This window comes from Misgurnus anguillicaudatus, chromosome 9, assembly GCF_027580225.2.
Source record: "Misgurnus anguillicaudatus chromosome 9, ASM2758022v2, whole genome shotgun sequence".
In the NCBI taxonomy this organism is placed as follows: domain Eukaryota; kingdom Metazoa; phylum Chordata; class Actinopteri; order Cypriniformes; family Cobitidae; genus Misgurnus; species Misgurnus anguillicaudatus.
In genome coordinates this window covers 28710293-28728037 of record NC_073345.2, presented here as the reverse complement: position 1 = coordinate 28728037, position 17745 = coordinate 28710293, and the positions used below count along the sequence as shown (strand labels likewise).

Below are 17745 nucleotides of genomic sequence, written 5' to 3'. Positions count from 1 at the left end.
TCCCCCGGAAAACCACGCCCACATGTCAATCAGAGGAAGAGCGAGAACCGAGGACGCTAGAAGTTACAGGCATCACTTCAGGCGAAAGTTTTGTTTTATATGGCACAAAAGAAGTGTGTTTTTGGATGCAAGGGGAAAAACAGCATTACGGAAACAACGGATATAGTTTGTTCATCCGGGGTAGCAGCGGAGTTGTGGATGTGTGTTTGTTTAACGCTGGATTTCGCTGAAAAGTCTCAACCGGGTCATGAGTTACATGTGGTAAGAAAGACTTTTGTGTTATGTTGGAAATCGGCGCGTAAGTGCATATAATGTAAACGACAAGAACATATAGTGAATCATCCAGTGTGTTGCTTTGCTCGTGACTCGCTCCTCCCGCAGCTCGTAACTCCTTTTTACGAATTGTTTTGTACGTTATTGGAAAGAATCGATACAGTGGATCTGTCTTTTATAAATCTGATGCAACTAAGATTAGATTAACATCAAATATGCAGAAACAGCGTGTGTTATGTGAACTTTAAAACCACACTCCCTTCCTATGCCATCTCATACTGCAAAATCTATTACAACATCACATATCCTTTGCAAAAAAGGAAGTCCCAAATAACACTCTTTGTTTTTTCTAACAAAATTGCCCAAGATCTTTAGGGTAATAGTAAGTTAAAATCAAACTTAATATATGACACACATCACAGAAAAACTTGCTGCATATGAAGGATGCTCAGAATCACACATAAGGTTTTGTCTTAATAGTGGGCATTAGACAGCAAGACTGTAAAACTAGACTGTAAAAGCTTGATAAAATAACTCATTGTAACATGCAGATTAAACTAGCAGAAGCTGTTCCAGTCACACATTTTAGAAAAGAAGGTTAAATGTACAGTGATGTTACAGCTCTGCTTGAATGCTGATTGACACGTTAGGTGAAAAGACAGATCTTACCAGACGGTTTTCATCAAACACCTCAAAAAGAAGCCTGTGGTTTTGCGGGCAGACCTGCAAATACGACAAAAGACAGAAAGCAAAGTTATACGACTTATTATTAGCAAACGTACCAGAAAAACCAATGCAATGCAGTTAATAAACCGAAAATAGAAACCACTAATAAGCAAACGCACTTAAGCTAAAAAACAAGAATGTGCCTATTCGCAGACACACGCAAGCTGTCCAAGCGCTCAAGCACGCACATGCAATCTGCAATATAAAACCGTTTTATTGCCGACAATGTTTTTTGCAAATCAGGTGCCAAACCTGGTTCTGTTGTGAATGCGAGCGAATGCACACTAATGAACACAGATTTTATTATTTGGGCTTGGAATAGCACTCATAAATCACATTAGTGTAAATAAAGTAGTCTGCGAAACGAGAACACACTTATTCACTGAAACATGCAATATTACGCGCTGTTACCCATAACAGATTGCGCCGATTATTATAAAAGTGGGGGTACCGTATGTCCAGCCGCTGTATAATAACAGATGTGTAAGATAAATTGTAGAGCGCTGGTTTTTAACTGGCACAGCTATTTTTGAGTGTGGGGGTGGAAAGGTGATGTACACCTTTAAATTAATATAACTAGCATTGTTTGGGTTAGAAGCCTAATCTTGATCTTGTTTTAAAGCGACGCTTACAGAAGCTTTCAGAGTCTGGAGGTGAAAAAAATACTGTTTAAATTTACTGCAATAAATAAAAAATAATGAAATAAACATAAGGAATAAATGAAGACGGGCCGTTGAATTTTTCGAAAATAATGCACACCTAATGTGGTAATGCATGTTACATCATGGGTGTGCATTTTTTCAAATAATTCAAAGGACCAGAGTCAATTATTCCTTATATACTATGGTGACCAAAGACATTTGAAAGGTTACGCGTGCGGTTTACTGAAAAATAATAAACACTCATGGAACATTCCTCAGCCAATCAGAATGAAGCATTCAACAGGCCCGTGTTATAAATAAAATTAATCACAAACATTTTTATGTGTTACAGTTTTAGTGGTTTTACCAACAACAGCCACTAGGTGTCAACATTTAGCTGCATACTCTTGTCACAAATTAATAAATTACTGTCACTGCATTATTATTACTGCCAAAAGGTTTTCAAATATGAAAACTGCATTCTAAGACATTTCCAACAATATATAGTTTGTCATGATAGATATATTTAGGTAATGTCCCACTCATGGTACAGCACCAGTTAAATGGATAGTTAACCCAAAAATGAAAATAATGTCATTAATGACTCACCCTCATGTCATTCCAAACTCGTAAGACATCTTTGGAAACACAGTTTAAGATGTTTTATATAAAGTCCGAGAGCTTGAAAATCTTCATTGAAAATCTATGTACGGTATACTGTCCATGTCCAAAAAGGTAATAAAAACATCATCAAAGCAGTCCATGTGACATCAGTGGGTCAGTTAGAATTTGTTAAAGCATCGAAAATACATGTTGGTCCAAAAATAACAAAAAACACGACTTTTTCAACATTGTCTTCTCTTCCGGGTCTGTTGTGAACCGCATGCACGAGATTGCAGTGACGCTGCTGACGTGTTATCTGGTGCGCCCCAGTTTTTTTTGCACCCAAGCTTCATTTACAGTTTGAGGGAGATGCAAGCTGTAAGTTTGAAAAGAAAATCTTCGCAAACATATATTCACAACAGACGCGGGACAGAAGACAATGCTGAATAAAGTTGTCATTTTTGGACCAAAATGTCTCAATGCCTTAACAAATTTCGATTCCTTAACAAAATCTGGGTAGAGATTTAACAAATTCCCACTGATGTCACAAGGACTATTTTGATGATGTTTTTTACCACCTTTCTGGACATGTACAGCATATCGTACATAGATTTTCAGTGAAGGGTCAACAAGCTCTGGGACTAAATATAAAACATCTTGTAACAACTGTTTTTCTAAAGATGAACGGAGGTTTTACGAGTTTGGAACAACATGAGGGTGAGTCATTAATGACATTGTTTTCATTTTTGTGTGAACTAACCCTTTAAGGGGTTAAAAGCCCTGAACAGAGTTACACATTAATAATACTCAGGAAAGAAAAAACAGAGATAAAAATGATATAGGTGCTATATTCAGATGGCATAAAAAGCTTTTTCAGTCTCTATAGTGGGCGAATTTATGAATTATGCAAGCCAGGTTTGGTTTGTGTCCATGAAAACTGGAAAAAGTGAACTTACTCTGAAAAAGAATTCCTCGTTCCATTTGGGATTAAGAGTCTGAAATGGAAACAAACACAATTATTTACGATTTCCAAAATTAACCTTGCACAATAGTAAACATGAGCACAGACGAAAATAAAACTTGGCATCAATCCCTCTGATTCACCTGACACAAGCATGACAGTACATTTAAGTAGTGTGGGTGAGATTAATACAGCAGTTGTGTAGTGACAATTCAATTGTAGGAAATTGAGCTATTAGACGACAAGTATGCCGTATCAGAGAGAAAGAGAGAGAGAAAAAGAGAGAGAGAGAGAGACTGATAGTGTACTGTGGAAGCCCTTGACTCTATTGATCTTGTTAAGTGGTAGAGGAACTTAATCATTTGGTCAACATGACTGTTTGGCCGACAGTTTAATTTAAATGTTCTCAGGAGAGAACCTTAATTGATTTAAGGTAATGCAAAAGAGACATGCAGCGGGTCTAAAAGTCTGAGAGAGCAAGTGAAAATGTTTAAAATTAGCATTTTTCTAACTGCATACTTTTTAATAAAAAGAGTTTAGGTAGAAATTTAACAAGAATATGGCGATACCATCAACAATGGCATTTTATCTGAAATATGAAAAGCATATCTTCACTGTTGTAGGGCTGCATAGCAACTAATCGCAACTAATCATTTGCATAATAAAAGTTTTTTATATCATATGTGTGTGTATTGTGTATAATAATTATGTATGTATATATATATATATATATATATATATATATATATATATATATATATATATATATATATATATATATATATATATATATATATATATATATATATATATACATAATTATTATACACAATACACACACATATGATATAAAAAACTTTAAATTCTTAATTTTACGCAAAATCCAATATCCGCCGTGTTATTCTGTCATCTTTTCTCCCTTTTTTCCCAAAATGCGATAAACGCCACTCCCCCTTTTTTACAGAACACAATGAATCCCACAGCGCACCTTTCACGCAATGTAAACAAACATGGCGGCGCGCTGAGTACACGGAGTCCTAGTTTTCCTCAACTACTTTGTGATCAACAAACAAAACAAAATAATAATTTAATTGCATTGATAAACCTGTGATGGTTTTCTGTGATGAGAAAGAAACGTAAGCCATCAACATCTAATAATTTCCCTGAAAGGCACTCGGGAGACGGGTGCGTGCTTGTTCTCCCGACAGCATCAAGCTTCTCATTCTAAAACATTGACCCCAGAGGATCTTATGAAAAACTTTCCATAATTTTACTCAAAGTCAACCAAAATCGAGCAGGACCAAAAACATTTTACAGCTGATCTCTGTGAAAGACGTTAAGCGAAGACGTCAAGTAACCGCAATGACAGTGATCTTAATATGACAAAGTAAGTGTTTTGATTAATAACATTAATGTTTATATTTTTAATTAGTGTGTACAACTAGTCAACTAAATGAATATAACATGGCAAAGATGAATGCACATTTATATAGGCTATTGATTCAATAGATTTATAGCATTTTGAATAAAAACTTGTCATGTATTTATTGCATTTTGTGGAAAAAAGAATCAGTTTTTATAATAAATCTTTGAAAATCAACTTATGGATTTGAATTTTTTATGTTTTTATAACCTAAAGATGCTGTGTGAAAGTTTGTAACAGAAAATAGTTGTTTTCATCTTGTCACTTTCTTGGTATAGAAAACACGTTTTTACCAAAATTTGTCAAAATGGATTTATTGCGTTTTGGAACCAAACTCTTCTCATATATATATATTATATATATCATATATATATACAGTCTTGTTCAAAATAATAGCAGTACAATGTGACTAACCAGAATTATCAAGGTTTTTAGTATATTTTTTATTGCTACGTGGCAAACAAGTTACCAGTAGGTTCAGTAGATTCTCAGAAAACAAACAAGACCCAGCATTCATGATATGCACGCTCTTAAGGCTGTGCAATTGGGCAATTAGTTGAAAGGGGTGTGTTCAAAAAAATAGCAGTGTCTACCTTTGACTGTACAAACTCAAAACTATTTTGTACAAACATTTTTTTTTCTAAGATTTAGCAATCCTGTGAATCACTAAACTAATATTTAGTTGTATGACCACAGTTTTTTAAAACTGCTTGACATCTGTGTGGCATGGAGTCAACCAACTTGTGGCACCTCTCAGCTGTTCCACTCCATGATTCTTTAACAACATTCCACAATTCATTCACATTTCTTGGTTTTACAGCATTTTTGATATCACCCCACAAGTTCTCAATTGGATTAAGGTCTGGAGATTGGGCTGGCCACTCCATAACATTCATTTTGTTGGTTTGGAACCAAGACTTTGCCCGTTTACTAGTGTGTTTTGGGTCATTGTCTTGTTGAAACAATCATTTCAAGGGCATGTCCTCTTCAGCATAGGGCAACATGACCTCTTCAAGTATTTTAACATATGCAAACTGATCCATGATCCCTGGTATGCGATAAATAGGCCCAACACCATAGAAGGAGAAACATGCCCATATCATGATGCTTGCACCTCCATGCTTCACTGTCTTCACTGTGTACTGTGGCTTGAATTCAGAGTTTGGGGTTCGTCTCACAAACTGCCTGTGGCCCTTGGACCCAAAAAGAACAATTTTACTCTCATCAGTCCACAAAATGTTCCTCCATTTCTCTTTAGGCCAGTTGATGTGTTCTTTGGCAAATTGTAACCTCTTCTGCACATGCCTTTTTTTAACAGAGGGACTTTGCGGGGGATTCTTGAAAATAGATTAGCTTCACACAGACGTCTTCTAACTGTCACAGTACTTACAGGTAACTCCAGACTGTCTTTGATCATCCTGGAGGTGATCATTGGCTGAGCCTTTGCCATTCTGGTTATTCTTCTATCCATTTTGATGGTGTCTTCCGTTTTCTTCCACGTCTCTCTGGTTTTGCTCTCAATTTTAAGGCATTGGAGATCATTTTAGCTGAACAGCCTATCATTTTTTGCACCTCTTTATAGGTTTTCCCCTCTCCAATCAACTTTTTAATCAAAGTACGCTGTTCTTCTGAACAATGTCTTGAACGACCATTTTCTCAGCTTTCAAATGCATGTTCAACAAGTGTTGGCTTCATCCTTAAATAGGGGCCACCTGATTTACACCTGTTTCTTCACAAAATTGATGACCTCAGTGATTGAATGCCACACTGCTATTTTTTTGAACACACCCCTTTCAACTAATTGCCCAATTGCACAGCCTTAAGAGCGTGCATATCATGAATGCTGGGTCTCATTTGTTTTCTGAGAATCTACTGAACCTACTGGTAACTTGTTTGCCACGTAGCAATAAAAAAATATACTAAAAACCTTGATTATTCTGGTTAGTCACATTGTACTGCTATTATTTTGAACAAGACTGTATATATATATATATTTATATATTTATATATATATATATATATATATATATATATATATATTTATATATATATATATATATATATATATATATATATATATATATATATATATATATATATATATATATATATATATATATATATATATATATATATATATATATATATATATATATATATATATATATATATATAAATACACACACATGCTATATTTAAGAAATATTTACATGTGTATATACATTTTTATATTCAGGGTTCCCACACCTTTGTTAACTTTAAATTCAAGGACCTTTCAAGGACTTTCCAGGTCCAATACCCTCAAATTCAAGAACTAAATGTGGGGACACATTTCAAGTGACAGCAAGGTTACACTGTGTTACCTTTAAAGATACATTTTTACAGTTCTTTTTCGAGGGAACTCGCGCTGCGTCACTGCAGTGACACTTTGGGGACGCCTCCAGTGGTAAGTGCTTCTGAATGTGTATATCAAATTTAACCAATGGTGAGGCTTAACGACAAAGACAGGGTGATGCCGGAGCCAGGAAGTATTTCGCTATCTGAAATATTGCCAAAGACGGCGTTACAGGGACGAGGAAGTATGGCAAGGGCGACGCAGCGTCTCGTTCCCTTCTCAGGGAACAACAGTTACACGTAACCCGAGACGTTTTCATTTGTCAAACACAACTATGCAAAAAAAGCATTTTGATATGAATCAACATTCACATACAGAAGATAAAGCATTTAAAGCGAACAGTTTAGCACGTGTGTTTAAAAAATCTAGAATTTTTATGATATTATCCTACACTACACAGGGAATAATATGGATTTTTTTCCAGAAAAATTCTTGCATAAAATAGATTTAAGTACTTTCAATGACCTGTATCTTTGTGTGTATATTTTCAAAAGCTTCCCAGAGCCTTACATTTTTTTTCCGCCAGATTCACAAACTTTCAAGGATTTCAAGGACCCGTGGGAACCCTGTATATTTATATAGAATTTATATTAAATATAAATATGAATACTTGATATATACATCTATTTTTTTCTTTTTAAAATTATACATGCATATGTGTGTATTTATATATACATAATTATTATACACAATACAAATATATTATATAAACAAAAACTTTTATTCTGCAAACAATTAGTTGCGATTAGTTGTTATGCAGCCCTGCACTGTTGTAAAGATTTAATATGAATAACTTGGATGAGACAACAGAATCTTACACATTTCTCATTTCGTAATGATGTTACTTTGCATTCAATTTTGGAAATCTTAATTTCTAGGTTTAGATACGAATTTAAATCCTACATATTTAAGTGGTCTCAGACTTTTGTACCCTGCTGAACTCTATTAACATGACCCTCGTGCACACACACATACAAGCCGCTGTTAAACCTTTTGATTTATTGGTCTGTGACCCATGTGCCAAAGCTTGTAAAAATACCTCAAGTTATCAAAACACACCTAGGTGTAAATTACATGTACAAAGGAAGAACACAAAGTAACAAATGATAGAAGATAAGATTCTTAATATTAAGTTAAAATGTTATGTGCATGCGCATAAATATGTCAGACACACTTATGCACCCTACAAATCTAGATTACTTACAGGATTTAACAAAATGTCATGCAAATTTTCATACTTTCAAATTGACCTGAAGACGCGTTTGAGGCAAATAGCGCATGTTTGCGGCAATCACATTGCATCATTCGCATTGCGTCTTTGTATTGACCGTGTATGCAATCTACTTCCGCAAATAATTAAATTAGCTTCTGGTGTGTACTACGCAGCATTAGAGGGTTATGCTTCTGAGCTTTTCATATATACAAACAAATCCATTAACATTCATGACAGTGATAGCATAAGCTTGTAATATTATCAGTGGAAAATCTAAGTCAAACATGTGATATCTGTGTCCTTTGATGCTCAGTATTGTGATTTGTCGCAGGCTGTGAAGTTCTCAGAGTGTTTTATCAAAGCAGGACTTCTCAAGCATCCCTCAACACTGAAAGCTGAGCAATGAGGCTTATGTTGCACACAGCAGTGCATTGTCAGCTATTAATATCCTGAAGAGTCTGCAGTCCCAGCATAGGAGATTCCAGACTTAGGTCTTTACTGATTATTCACTCAATGACTCTAATGCTGACCGCTTTGCCGAGTCAATCTGTTTCTATGGCCTGAGGTAGACCATACTGTACCAATGGATGAAAGCCAAAAAGGGTTCCAGGTCATATTTAACTCAAAATCAAAAAGAAAATATGAAATTATATTTTCATAGCCTATTTATTAAAACTACTTAATTGTCACAAAGCAAAAAAAAATTACAACAGTCCTAAAAAATGTGGCTTTCAAATATAATTTATTCTATTGAACTTTGGGTGAAATGTGACCTGATTCACCCATTACTCATGAGGCAGTTTGCTTGATGTGCATCACTGCCAAAAAACAATTTAATGTATTTTTCTCACTTTCAAACAGTCCTGAATTTTTATGACTGAGTGTTTTGTATTATTTAGTGACTGATATTTCACTTTGAAAGCCCACACAATGTTGCACAGATTTAAGGAACTACGCCTCCTAGTGGTTCTAGAAACTTTTAAATAATAATTTCCCCTTCATTATTTTATAATAAATTTTTGTTTATTGTTTTTAGTTCATTTTTTAAATTCTAACACCTCCAAAAAAAAAAAAAAAAAAAACATTTAAAAAGTCAAACTTACCTTTTTGATGGTTTTTGTTTGAATTAAGGCAAGCTCGCGGTTCTCATCAGCAACATAGAGGGAAAGTTTGACATAAGGGTCACTAAAGAGAAACAAAGAGACAGAAACTTTTATGCCACTTGTAGAATATAAATGTACAAATTAAGTATAAATAGTCCAAACTAGAGAAATTCAACAATATTCATAAATAGATACATAAATTCTTTCTCATTCATTCATGTTAAACCTTTGAAAATGTACTAATAACTCATGTCAAGGCTTGCCATTGGGAAACAATGTGACTAAGAAGAGAAGCAAGCAGGTAAAGGGCACAGATGCCAACCACAGAGAGAGAGAAAGAGAGAGTGCTATAATTGGTTAAACAAGGTGAAGTTGTAAAAAGAGTAAGGAAATGAGAGAAAGACAATGAAAGGAAGCCATTAATGAATTTGAAAAAGTTTCACATGCCTAAACGTGAAGGGATTATTGTGGTAGCACTCATTATCTTAAACAGGAAGAATTTAACACACAACCAGGAAATGAATTGAACAATAGGTCAAATAGGCAGTGTGTAATGCCCAGTCATATTCAACCTGAACCACAACGTAATGCAAATTTATATACATTCTGCTAGTATCTGAATATAAGATAGGCCCATACAATATGTAAAGTAAGAATGCTCTAGAGCAGTGGCCTCCAACGTGGTGCCCGCGGGCACCAGGTTGCCCGGACAGAGTCTGTGAGTTGCCCGACAAAGCACACTCAATTTTAATATTTATTAATTACATATTTTTTACATTAGCTTGGTTTCTTTTATGCACATTAACATTTTAAACAATTAAACATATCAACAATTAAAATCAAATCAAATCAAAAAGTAAAACAAAAAGGTTTTAAGTAGACTATATAAAAAAGTAGCCCTCTAGATTGTTTTGATAGCCCTTGGTCACAAAAAGGTTGGAGACCCCTGGTCTAGAGGTCTTCTTGGGTCCAAAGTAATGTACCCGACCCGAAATGGCCTGAATCCCTTTTTACCCGAACCCAACGTGCATAAATCATAAAACCAAGACCAACCCGAGAAAATGACACCCAAATCCAACCCAAACTAGTGGCATTTTTTTTAACCCGACTGGACCCGGAACAGCACCGAATTGTGTGCAGTCTGCATCCCCGCACGCACCAGACAGACAGAAAGAAACCCCGTTAGCCTTGCATCCAATTTGGCTAGCTGCTCCATTTATTTTTCTTCGTTATCTGACGACAAGACCAAGGTAACTGCTAAAATGTGCAGTCAAAATTGATTGACAGGTCTGTCTCAACGAAAACCGCGTGGTTTATGGTAAAAAAACACATTATTGTCCAGATACCGTACGTTTTTGTAGCTCCAGATTTCACGCTCTTCATAAAACGCATGGATTTTGTACAAAACTCATTGATTTTAAAAGCGCTGTGTCCCTGATTGGCCAGCTAATCTGTATGTTGTGACTGGCCTAAATACCTCTGACTTCAGCTGGAAATGTAACGCTCCTTACCATGTTTGAAAGATTCGCTCACTATGCAATGCAGGAGTTTACGTACAGCATAAGTCTGAAGCGGGAGGAATTATGATAATGTCCGTCTTCCCTACATCACCAATCCAAGGAAGTAAACTGTTGCCTACCATCCGTGTGTTTGTTGTAGTCCAAGAAAAGAGATTTACGTTGGAGGCGATAACTTGTGTCAACGTTTACTTTGGGGTTTGTACCTTTTGCATATCGTTAACATGTACTAATACACACCTAAGGAAATGTAAAATCGTGAATCGGTCCACAGGTTCCCTTTATCCTACCACCAACCACATGATGTCACGAGTGCTCATGGCAAACAGAGTTGGAAAATGACTCGATGCACACATGCGAGATAGTTTGGGTCGCCTTGGGTCCGTTTGGCAAAAAACCCAACACCGCTATTATTATACCCGACCCGTGTACAAGGCACACGTGAAACTTTTAGTGGTTGTGCACACCAAAACTTTTAAACGCGGCTGAAAACGCCTGGAGGACGCTGAATGCCAGCAGTTATCCAGCTGAATGCCAGCTTTCTTCAGCTGAGCGCTTTGGTAGCTCTGATACTTCAGCTGTGAGCCGGTTGGTTGCTGTGGTAATGTCCCGCCCCTCCTCCACTGTGATTGGACGGCTGTTTGACAACTGACATTGACGAGCGGAGCTTTTCACCCAAAGTTGAATATTTTTAAACTCTCTGCGCTCAGCGCGGAAAAACTGCCGGGCGCTGGTTTTCAGTGCTACAAAAAAAAACTCTAGCTGCTGGCTTATTTGAAAAACGCCAAGCTTCCATTGAAAACGATTAAAAACATGTGCCGGCCGCGGGCGTGAAAGCTTTGGCGTGCACAACCCCTTAGACCCAAACCCGCTCGGGGCTCAGGTCAGCCCTTTTTTTTAAGTTGACCCATGAAAACGGTCTAGTATTACACTTATAAAAGAAACGTTACAAACTATTTTAAATAAAACGTATTGTCAACTGTGTTTTTCCTGTGTATTTTTTTTTAAGAATACACATTTGAGGAGTTCAGATGCAAAAGCCGTTAAACACCACCTCCTTTAAAAGTGAGATAATGATAATCTAGTTAACACAGACAATCCTAAGAACCCCAAAATCTTGTTTACTTTAAACATACTTTTCACATGTGATTTTACAAGACAAGCATCAAGGCTCGTGAAAATGTCACACGACATATTGGTCATAGTCAACTGTAAGAGCTCGATGGAAACTAAATTACTCAAAACAAAAGCTCACACGGAAAACTCCTTGTTTGCGTGTGAGAACTGCTGATTTGCCTGAATCCCAGGTGGCTTTACTCTCTCCGTAAGGGTCTAGTGCTGCTTTATGCTGGTTTACAATACTAACAAACACCAGCCGCTCCAACCGATCGATCCTGAACGTTCAACGGCTCAAGTTTACAGACAACAAAACTACCCACGCTTGGGTAAAAACAAGAGCCAGTTTTCTAAATATGATTAAATACTATAATATGCACAACAACACCTTCCTTTTTTTGCTAAATACTAACACTTTGCAGATTTTGCAAAAGGTATTTTAAACTTATACAATATATGCACATTACATATCTTAGTTTTCCTGTACCATAAGTGGTTTAGGGCTAGCAATGATTCGGGAACACACAAACTTATATAATTCATACATTGAATGCATCAATGCAAATGTCAAATTAGAAATGGATGATCTCAAGGTAAAAGAGTGAATCATAGTAAAAGATGAAAAAAAGATATGAGTTAACAGATACGTCAGTATCTGACTAGTAATATCGTGATGGGACAAGACTCATAAACCTGCTGTTTGCTGGAGTATTTTCAACAGCAGCTAAAGGCATCTCTATTTTATAGGTGATTTGTATATTATGTGAATTTTAAAAAAGTGATTATTACAAAAAAATAATGAAGACACATCTCTAAATTCAACTCACTATTGCAAATGAGATCGTACAAATGTATACGATCAAAACAGTTACGAACTGCCATGAGACTGTGTTGGTATGACAGACCCATTTTTACCGCCTTAAATGCCACAGAGCCGCTCAGGTGTCACATGGACACTAATACTGCACACTGTTACCATAGAGATGGGCGACTCTATGTCACGAGGGAATTGGTTGAGTGCTCCATTGTGTGCAATAACCAGAAACTTCAGAGGAAAGCACGGGAATTTCAAAACAAAAGGGGAATTCTGAGATTCGGAGATTTCTCATCCGAGAACTGATCCGACCTTCAGCTAAATGCTGCAAAGTGAGGTAAACTATAGGTTATCAAGATTACAGGCTTTGCGGTCAATAAAGATGCAATTTTTTGCACATGAAGACATTTTCAAGGACGTTTTAAGGCTGATAGGAATCTGCTGTGAAATGACAACATACGGTAGCAGATCCCAGTAAAAAAACGTCTTGCTTGCATTTAAAGCAGTAAAGGCGATTGAATTACCAGAGAGTTGCTGAAACAAACATATGAATATAATGAGCCTAAACAAAACCAGACAACTGCATGTTGTTTGTTTCACAACCACAAAATATTTATTCTGACTAGTGCAATGCAATAAAGTAACTTTCTGTTGTTGCAAATAAAAAACCAAACGCAATTTGACTTTTCATCGTCTTTACTGGTTTTAGGCCTTTATTAAAAACAAGCAAAATAAATGTTTTGGGTAATACTTCAGTATAGGAAACACATATTTACTATTAACTATAGATTTTGCCACCATAAACTCATAATTTACTGCGTATTGTTGTTGTAATGTTTAGGTATGGGGTACTCATTCCCTGCCAGCCTTTTTCACAAATGTTCTTTCACAAAATGCCTTCCAGGAAAATTTTCTTCTATAAATATATAAACATACAAATATAATATCAAATGAAAGAAAATACCCTCTGCTTTCAAACAAACAAAACAAGGAAAAAAAAAACGTTTCATCCTATCTTCATTCACCGTTTCAGCAGTAACAACATAAACAAACAGCTTTCGTGGAATACACGTAACTTCCGGTAAACACATAGATTACCTCAATTCAAATCATAGCTAAAGCGTATCAAAAACTACACTTAGCTAACGTTACTGTGTAAAATGTGTACTATATGTTTACTATAGATCGGCTGCCAAACCTCCATTCAAATAGCAGTAATCCATGATCTCTATTTATTATAGCAATCATTTGTTATTTTCGACAAGGTATTTGTTTATTAAACAAACAGAGACCGGTCCGTAAGTTAAGTTCCGCTCAGACGCGTAATCACGTCACCGCACGTGTGTCCGATGAATCAGTCTATAACCTCTTAAATATGGAAAGGTTTCTTCAAAAAGACCACATTTTGAGCAAAAGGCTGAAGTATTAACATTTTTGTAAAGGAATTTTGTTAGAGATCAGATTCAGAACGATTATCAAAACATACTCGAAGTTTAACAAGTTTTACATTTGTTTTTGCTTCACTTTTTTATTATTATTTATAATTATGCATCTTGTGGATTAGAGGTCGACCGATTTATCGGCTGGCCGATTAATTGGCCGATTTTAAAACGTAGTGCTTTTCTAAGCGGATTTAAAAGAGGAGCTACATTTTATGGCGTAATAGCACTTTTGGGAGTACTTCGACTCGCCTGAAAAGTCCGCTCCCCTTCTCACTCTCATAATTGGAGAGGGAGGGTGTTACTGCGCCGAGTCGAAGTACTCCCAAAAGTGCTATTACGCCATAAAATATAGTTCCTCTTTTAAATCCGCTTAGAAAAGCGCTACGTTTTATTTTGTACCACCAAACTTGCTCGTATAACTACTCGTCTTAAATAGGAAAAACGTTGATGTGTTTGGTCACTTCTAACTTTATCTCTAAATGGTACCATTGAATGAATGGGGCTAAGCTAAATGCTATCGAAGCATCGCAGCGCGCTCCAGCGCTTACGTGCACGCACACAGATGATAGAGGGATGTATCAACAATTCTTAGTTAAGGTAATAACATATTTTAATATTGAAAATGAGTAGACTATCGGCTGCCAAACCTCTCTTCGCACAGCGATATTTTTTTACAAAATCAACACACGCATCTCTGCTACAAATAAACACTTAAAGTTTGTTTGTGGGACTTACTGTTATCGTACAATTACACCAAAGTGACAGAAGTGCCATAGGTGAGGCTAATTGTAACAAACAGGCCAGACGACTAACCATGAAAACGCGCATGGGTCTTATGAAAGCTTCAATAAACAGCCAATATGCTAAGAATATGCAAGCTAATAGGCAACTTATTAAAAGTGAGAATAGGTCACGATACTAAAGTGTTACTGTGTTTTGTGTAATGTACATAAAAAATTTTCACATCCAATTCGAATCAAATTTAAACATTTATGGATTTCTGAACCACTTACACAATAAAATTGTTCTTCCAGGCAAAACTACTTTAGACAACTCACACTTGTGTTTAAACTGTTGCTCTCTCTGCCAAAACAAATGAATAAAACACGCTTCATAACAGGTTTAAATCTGCAGGCTGCAGGATGTCAAGTTCCTTCCGGTTAGGTTTATTTCTTTAACAAAAGGCTGATATTGCAATTTTCTACATAGGAAGGATGTGAAAACTTCTACCAGTCGAGTCAAAGACTCAAAGTAAACAAAGGCCAACCCATTTTAAAAAAAAAAGTTTTGTTATAAACATCACCATTAATTCACTAAACCCATCACAATTTGAAACAACACGAGAAAGGGGAAACTTCATGATGCTTACCGCCACCCATGAAGATCAACATGCTTGGTTCACTACATGATGTGAGTGGGTTATCTCAGGTCAAAACAGATCAAATAAATCCCTGTGTTGAAAATCAAGTTTTTATTGTTGTTTATATGTCTATTCATCATTCAACACCATTGCTGAGTATTTTCTCCATAAAAAAGGAGTTTTCCAAAGACCATGGTTTGAAAAATGCCTTGGTTTAAGGCAACAAATGCGTCCACTCGTGATTGGTCATAGTTCCTAAAAAGCGGATGTCCGAGGACAGCATGGATATTCAGGGTTCTCACAGCTTAGTTAACTTCAATTTCAAGGACCTTTCATGGACTTCCAGGTCCAATACCCTCAAATTCAAGGAGTAAATGTGGGGACACATTTCAAGTGAGATCAAGGTTACATTGCGTTACCTTTTAAGATACATTGTTACAGTTCCCTTTCAAGGGAACTTGCGCTGTGTCACTGCGATGACACTTTGGGGACGCCTCCAGGGGTAAGTGCGTCTGAAAGTGTATATCAAATTCAACCAATGGTGAGGCTTAACGACAAAGACAAGGTGACACGGGAGACAGGAAGTATATCGCTATCTGAAATATTGCCAAAGACGGTGTTACAGGGACGCAGGAAGTATGGCAAGAGAGACGCAGCGTCTCGTTCCCTTCTCAGGGAACAAGAGTTACATACATAACTAGAGACGTTTTCATGTGTCAAACACAACTATGCAAAAAAGCATTTTGGTATGAATCAACATTCGCATACAGAAGATATAAGCATTCCAAGTGAACAGTTTAGCACATGTGTTTAAAAAGTCTAGAATTTTTATGATATTATCCTTCACTACACAGATAATAATAATATAAACAAGCACTTTCAATGACCTGTATCTATGTATGGATATTTTCAAAAACTTCCCAGGGCCTTGAATTTTTTCCCCTAGATTCACAAACTTTCAAGGATTTTAAGGACCCATGGGAACCCTGGATATTACTTCATTTATAGGTAACAATGACAAGGGAAGAGCCATTATTTAAAATAGGAACTTCTCTGGATTTACAAATCCTTGTGAACTTTGCATAATGCAAGTACACAGTTTCATGAAATATATCACACTGTGAATGTAGTGTTAGGATATTTTATTACAAAAATCTTATATGCTGTGGCTTTAACAAACACCCAGAATAATAACAGAATAGCAATGCACAAAAACCTCAAAACAGCAAAGCCCTGGCACCCACCCAGACACTGGTTGCAAATGGTAAGTTACCACAGTACTAATAACTGTAAAAACAATGGGATTTTGACAGAAACTATGCCTACCATAACCGAACTTCAAACATATACACGGGCTAAACTAAAGGAAACGCTGCTCAACGTTTAAGTGCCATAGTGCTATTGTTGTTTTCTAACTTAGCTGCAAAACGACAGTCAATCATTTTCTAATCACATCTCTCCTAACAAACAGAAACATAGTAAGTGATGGTGCTATTCTACCCATAGCTGACCGAGAGGAGAAAGGGAGGAAATGCACGCATTTCACAGCTAAGCTACAAAAACAAATACAGGGCCACTATGGGGAGAAACAGGCAACAGCTGATAAGACCGTATTTTTCTAAGGGGTATAATCATTGCACATTACAAAGAGCCAAACTCAATACCCCTCAACTTTGAAGTTGAAGTTCAATCTCTTAGAGAGATTTGTAACTAGGTGTCAATAGTTAAGCTTCCTTGGAATTTTAAATGGTTGGTATCAAAGGTTAATATACCTGCCTGGAGGCCCTTACAAGCAGATACAACAGTAATAAATTTACAAGCATTACTTATTACAAGATTACTTATTTGTCCAAGCAATTTATTAGGCTGTGCAGATGTATAACAATCGTACATCGCAATAAAACATTTACATTTTTATTTTTTAGATGCCAAAACAGTGTTTTCAACACTTTATTCTTGTGCAGACCGCCCAGGTATATTTACACCTACACAAGTATATCTGACAATAATGATATTGATCTGCATATGAAAATAAAGCAATAAACCCCCAGAAGCAGTGGTTTACCAGTGCATTTTATAACAGCTAAGGGGCGTTGTTAGGCACGACGCGAAGTGGAGTGCCTAAAACCCCCTTAGCTGTTATAAAATGCACTGTAAC

General features: G+C 36.3%; 1 protein-coding gene across 4 annotated transcripts in view; it reads right to left on the bottom strand.

The window, feature by feature from the left end:
* nedd4l (NEDD4 like E3 ubiquitin protein ligase) overlaps positions 1–17745 on the bottom strand; it is a 121984-nt gene that overhangs the window by 77711 nt on the left and 26528 nt on the right. For all 4 annotated transcript variants that reach the window (XM_073871455.1, XM_073871456.1, XM_073871457.1 and 1 more), the window contains exons 3-5: positions 9339–9420; positions 3200–3238; positions 943–996 (exon numbers count right to left, since the gene is read on the bottom strand). In XM_073871455.1, coding sequence (XP_073727556.1) covers positions 943–996; positions 3200–3238; positions 9339–9420 — 175 coding nt within the window. The remainder of the gene's footprint in view (positions 1–942; positions 997–3199; positions 3239–9338; positions 9421–17745) is intronic.